This window comes from Martes martes, assembly GCF_963455335.1.
Source record: "Martes martes genome assembly, chromosome: 1".
Classification (NCBI taxonomy): domain Eukaryota; kingdom Metazoa; phylum Chordata; class Mammalia; order Carnivora; family Mustelidae; genus Martes; species Martes martes.
The window spans coordinates 213,765,912-213,771,911 of record NC_137888.1 but is presented as its reverse complement, the minus strand read 5'-3'; the positions used below and the strand labels follow the sequence as shown (position 1 = coordinate 213,771,911).

At 63.6% G+C, this 6,000-nt stretch overlaps 1 protein-coding gene across 3 annotated transcripts in view; it reads right to left on the bottom strand.

Moving 5' to 3' along the window:
* Positions 1-1,022: 1,022 nt before the first annotated feature.
* Positions 1,023-6,000, bottom strand: part of PTPRS (protein tyrosine phosphatase receptor type S) — a 65,198-nt gene continuing 60,220 nt past the window's right edge. For all 3 annotated transcript variants that reach the window (XM_080799401.1, XM_080799402.1, XM_080799403.1), the window contains 5 exons: positions 5,553-5,679; positions 5,138-5,263; positions 3,263-3,417; positions 2,959-3,094; positions 1,023-2,330 (listed from right to left, as the gene is read on the bottom strand). In XM_080799401.1, coding sequence (XP_080655527.1) covers positions 2,262-2,330; positions 2,959-3,094; positions 3,263-3,417; positions 5,138-5,263; positions 5,553-5,679 — 613 coding nt within the window. In that variant the 3' untranslated portion in view covers positions 1,023-2,261. The remainder of the gene's footprint in view (positions 2,331-2,958; positions 3,095-3,262; positions 3,418-5,137; positions 5,264-5,552; positions 5,680-6,000) is intronic.

Sequence of the window (6,000 nt, the reverse complement as noted above, 5' to 3'; positions counted from 1 at the left end):
GCCGTACTCACGGAACCAATCGCTCAGTTTCAAAGGCTTTGTGCTTTCTATGCTGATTCCTTCTCTCCACTTACGCCTTATTTAGAAATGCGCTTCCCAGGTGGGGCTAACCTTGTCACGGCATCAACCGAGGCCTTCGAGCCAAGGTCTGGTTACCTGACCTGTTTGTTTCTCGGGATCTGTGGGGATCTCCACGGCTGATCTGTATAAATGTTCCGCGTCTGTTCGAGAATCACGGGGGGGCGGGGGGGGACTGACGATCGGATAAATCTGTTTCACTAAGCTTATTCATGGCATTGGCCTTAGCGACACCTTTTATATATTCTTTCTAACTGCTGGATCTGATGGCTTCTCAAATGGCGCGAACTCCCCTTCCCACGCTGGGTCCCCGCCCTCACGAAGACGTCCCCGTCTTGTCCCCGGAGCTTCTCTGTGACCGTGGGCAGGATCGCTCAAACCTTGTCTAGCACCTGCCAGAACAGGAAGGGACGAGGGCAAGGGCGTGGACCCACGTGCCCCACCTCCAAGCCCCAGTGTCTGGATCCACTCACTGGGTGACCTCCAGCGTGGGAAGACTAGTGGCTCCAACCCCAGGCTCCCCTCCAGGGACCCCACTCCGTCGCTGACCCCTCGGCTGAGACTGACCAGGGCATGAATCCCAGCCCTGCTTCAAACCCACTGTGTGACTGTGGGTTGACGTCTGTCCCTCTCTGAGCTCGTTTCCTTTATCTGTAAATCGGGCTGTTGACTCCCCCCTAGTGGACCTCAGAGAGCCTAGCTGTGGTCACGATGATCACTGAGGACACGAACCCTCGGTCTGGGCTCTAGTCCCACGATGGCCCCTCAGGTCCTGTGTGATCTTGGACAAGCAACGCTACCTCTCTGGGCCGCCTTCCTTACCAGACTGTTCACACGACGGAACGAGGACGCATGAGGCCTGCAGGCACCTGCCCGCCCCAGGGATGGGACGGGATGGGACGGGATGGACGGGGGCATGACAAACACTCCACCACCGGCCGGGGTCAGACGATCTTCCTTTAATACAAAGTCGATATATCTACATACGCAGAGGTGGGAAAACCACCCAGCTGTTTCCGTTTGAATAAACAGTGTTGAAAGCAACGGCAGATCCGCTCTTGTACAAAGAGAAAAACTCACTTGCTCAGGGGTGGGGGGTGGGGAATCCCATCTTTCTGCTTCTGCCCCATAGTCCCAGGGGGAAAGGGTCCCTGATCCGGGCAGAACATGGCCTCTCTCTCCCGGAAGAAGTGGGACCCCCCCCCAATTTTGTTCAGTCCTCCTCCTCGGGGGCAGGAGATGGGGGAGGGGGCTCAGGCGGCGGGGTTGGGGGTCACTGCCCTCTCCTCGGCGGCAGCACCCACCCCGGTGGGTTTTTGAACCTGACGCTGGTGGGCCGGAGCCCCCTACTCCCCCCCACCCCCCCCCATCAGACCGGTCTTTGATATGTTTCAGAATTAAAAAAGAAAAATGCAAAAAAAAAAAAAAGAAAGAAAAGAAAGGAAGAAACCAGGAGCACAAGGGCCCCTTGTCCTTGAGCGAGGCACACCTTCCCGAGGGCAGCGGCGATGGGAGGAGGAAGCCAGGCGCCCCAGGGGTGGGTCTTGGGGTCCCCCCCCCGCACCTACAAATGGGGTCATCACACAAAAACGTTCTCTACGGTGAAAAAATAGACTAGTCTGTGAACGGAACAGGAATAAGCAAAGTTCTTTTTAAATCTGTTGACTGGCGAGTCTTTTTTTTTCCTTTTTTCAGTTTGTTTCTTCTTAAAAAAAAAATGAAAAAAAATACACTATTTAAAAAAAAAAATGTCACTGGATACGGTTACACGGAGTCTGAAAAGAAAGCTGAATTTTGCACCCCCCGGCCCGGCGGCGCCCCCAGGCTGCAGGGCAGGAGGGCTCCCCCGGAGGACCGGGGCTCCAGCGCACGGCCCCGCCCGCCTCTGGGTCCGGGGAGAGCCCCTGCTTGCTCCCTGCCCCCCACCCCCCCCCAAGGAATCTCTCGTTCAGAATCAGAAGGAAATGAGGAATGTGCCAAGTATCGGAAGGCGGCGGCCGGTGCCAGGGGGGGCTGCTGGGCACCGCGCGGGGGGCTGGGGCGCCGCGGCGCTCCTGGACCGCGCAGACACGTGGCCGCTGCCTCCTCCCGCCCTGGCCGCCGGGGGTCCAGGCCTCAGGGGCCCACCCGGCGGGGGCGGAGGCATCCGGGCCGGTGGAGTCTGGCCGGCGGCGGCCATGGCTTTAGGTTGCATAGTGGTCGAAGCTCCCGAGGTACTCCAGCGCCGCCTGGTAGCAGAACTGGTACTCGTCCTGCGGTGGGGAGGGAGGGCGGGCTCGGTCAGGGCCCCCCCGCTGTCCTGCGGCACCCCCCCCCCGCCCCGGGGCTCCCCATTGCCCTCAGGAGCCAGCCTGCTGCCGGGCTCCTGCAGGGGCAGCGTCCCACGGGCCGGGCTCTGGCCCCAGAACAGCCTCCCTCTACCTGCCTAAAGCCCCTCCCCCCGCAGCAGGGTGCTCGGGGCCGCGGGTCTGACTCCGGTCTTGCCTCCCCAGTGCCGGGAAGGGACGGCCCTTGAGGACACCTGGATGCCCCACACGTGACCCCAGGGAAGGGTGGGGACGGGGGCGCTTCCGGAACTCCGGCCTGTCTCAGGGTCCCCGCTGAGCCCTGAACCTGCTCTGACTTTGGAGCCGAGACGGACGCTTCTCTGCCTACTCCGCGGGCTGCTTCTCGGCTCTGGATTTCAGTCTACTCTTGTGTCAAAAGGTCGGACTCCTCCCCTGTGGGCCCCCACTGGCTATCGAGGAACTTGTGCTCGTGACAACCCAGAGTCGAGGCTGACTGTGCGCACCCATCTCACAGAAGAGGACACCGAGGCCGGGGGGGGGGGGGGGGCGGGGCTGGCCGCCGGGGCCCCCACGCGCGGCGCACGGCGCTCACCTCCGTCTGCACCATGGCCGGCCTCTGGGTCCGCAGCATCTTCACGGTCTGGAAGATGTCCACGACGCCCTCGTACCGCATGCGCTCCAGCACGATGCTGAGCGTGATGAACACGCCCGTCCTGCCCACGCCGGCACTGGTGGGGGCGAGCACAGCCGTTCAGGGCCGGGTGCCCTGCGGGCTCGCACATCACTGCCCGATTCCTGGGGACCCGGAGAGAGCCCAACCCGCGCGCCTGGGCGAGGCTCAAAGCGGTGCTTTGCTGGGCCTCAGTTTCCCCAGCGGGGCGCGTGGGACAGCTCACCTGCAGTGGACGGAGATGGGACCGTCCTGGCCGAACTGTTCCTTGGTCTTGTGCACTTGGCCGATGAAGTCGATGAAGCCCTCCCCCGACTTTGGCACGCCCTGTTCCGGCCAGTCCGTGAACTGGAACTGCCGGACCGTCCGGGACTGGCCGTCCTGGAATGAGGTCAGCGATGGTCATGGCTGGCTTCCCGCCGGGCGGGCCTCCCATGCCGTCTCCAGCCAACGCCACCCTCGCCCCATCCCGCCACCTGCTCTGGGGGCTCGCTGTCCGACAGCATCTAAGGATGCCAACGCCGCGCTCCTCCCCATCCACCAACCCCAGCACGCGGTGACGATGTCCTCTCATATATCACCGCCCACCGCCCGCCAATCCACAGCTCCAGTGCCATCCGCCTGGCCCAAGTGGCATCCAAGGCCACCGCTGGCTGCTGTCCCGTGGTGCACCCGACACCTGCCTCCCTCAGTCCCGTCCTCCGCCTCCGTGCTCCACGCGGCATCTCCCACCCTTTGCCACCGAGCACGGCGCCACTGTCCGCCCAACACTCACTCTCATCTGTCCCTTAAAAAGCACCACCCGACACCATCATCCCACCTCTCACCACCCACGGCTAGTAACTCAATCCGTGGCCACCACCCCTCACCGTCCCTGCACTTTCTCTGTCCACCCCTCCCCGCAACTCTCCAGCAGTGCCAGCCAACACCGTCACTCTCCGCTGGCCTCCAGCCACGGTGACCCAATGGCCCTTTTCCCGCAGTTCACCATCTGCGGGCGCCGTCTTCCGCGGACCTCCTCCACCTCTCCCTCACCATCTGCACTCCCGATCACGCGCTCTCCCCCAAAGGGTGCCATCCAGCGAGACCCCGACCCTGACGGCCTCCGTTCCCACCTTCCTCGGTCTTGTACCATCAGTGGCAGAGGTAGCGTTGGTCAGCGAGCGCTCATCATTCTTTGCTACCCAAAGTCATTTTCCACGGATTTCCTCCACCCTCCGTGGGCCAAACACTTGCCCTTCTCCCAGCTTCTCTCCCTAGCCCGTGGCTGAGAACACCTCCCCCTCGGCCCACCTGGGGGACCACGTTCCGTGACCTGTATTCACTCTCCAAGCCCGCCTGCCTCCCACCCAACCCCGTCCGTGCTTGTCTCCCTCCGCCACGTGCCCCAGCACCACCCACGGGTTCTCCAGTCCCATGTCCCACCGATCCCACGGCACCGGCTCGCACCACCCAAGCGCCATGGCCAACCACACTGGTTGCTCACTGGGCTCTGCCACCCACTGGCAAGGTCATGACCGACCTGCTCCATCATCCCACCCCCTCTCCCACCACGGAGGGATCCTCCGTCTCCCCACAGGGCTCCCTGCCTCTGCCAGTCTCTACCAGCTGCCGGCAACCCCTCCCCTCCTTCTCCAGGGAATCCTTACCCACCGACAGCACCGACCCGCTGCTCTCCTCGGCCTGGCGCGGTGCTGAGACCCAGCCCCCGCTGTTCGTGACCCTCTTCCGGTCTGGGGCTCCCCGGCCCACCGCCCCGCACCGTGTCACATCTCTCCCACCCTGCTTGGAGCACTGCCACACCGTCCTCCACAGGGAACAGCCCACTCTCACCCTCCTACACCAGCCCCTTGGGCCTTGCTCCCTGTCGAGTGGCGCTATGCATGCTCCCAGGGGGACACTGTGGGGTTGACACTGGGACGCGGCGCTCTCTCCTACCTGTTTGGTGCTGGGAGTGATTGGTCTTCTCAGTAACCCAACCCCCAGGGCCTGGTTCTACCCCCGGGCCTTTGCTTCTACCCTCATCTAGATAAGCCCCCTCCAGACCTGTACAGCAGGACCGGGATTCCAGAATCTGCCAGCCATCCCTCCCCACACTCACCCGGGCATCCGTGACCTTGAACTCCCGCAGGATATACTGAGGCATGTTGTATTCAGCCATTGGGTCCACTACGAAGTACTGATAGCGGGCGGAGCGCTCGGCTGGCCAGTACTGGTGACATTTTTCCTATGGAGGGGATGGCAGCTGTGGTCAGCCCGGCCTGAGGCCCACCCCCCAGTCCGTGGTCACCCCCCCCCCAACTCCGGTCCATGGCTCACCCAGTGCCCCCTGTACTCCCTGTCCATGGCTCACCCTCCGCCCCTGGTCTGTGGCTCACCCGCTGCTCCCTACCCCGTCTGTGGCTCACCCACCCCTGCCCCGGTCCGTGGCTCACCCACCCCCGCCCCCGTCCGTGGCTCACCCACCCCCGCCCCGGTCCGTGGCTCACCCGCCCCCGCCCCGGTCCGTGGCTCACCCGGCCCATCTCCCGCAGCTTGGTCAGCATCACCACGATGGTGGAGTTGTTCTCCCACAGCATGCGCCAGAAGTCTTCCGTGGTTTCTGCCAGCGGCCCCTGCGTCGCGATGTAGGCCTTCTGCTGCCTGCGGTGTGGGGCGTGTGAGACCAGGGCCAGGGGTGAGATGCAGGCCCAGGCCGGGGCCGGCCCGATGCCCATGCTGGCGGGTCCCACCCGCCACGCCCCTGCCTCCCCAGGAGCTGCCGGCCAGCGCCCCATCCCCCACCCCACCTCACCAAGCCTCCCCATAACCCTGTTTTGCACCTGGGAAGCCCTCAGCCTCAGGGTAAGTTCTAGTGCCTCGCGGAGGCGGCAGGATGCCTGCTAACCTCTTCTGCCTCCCCCTCCACCCCCTGGAGGGCCAGCCAACTCCTTCCAGGAGTCTGAATGTGCTAGGATTTCGGTC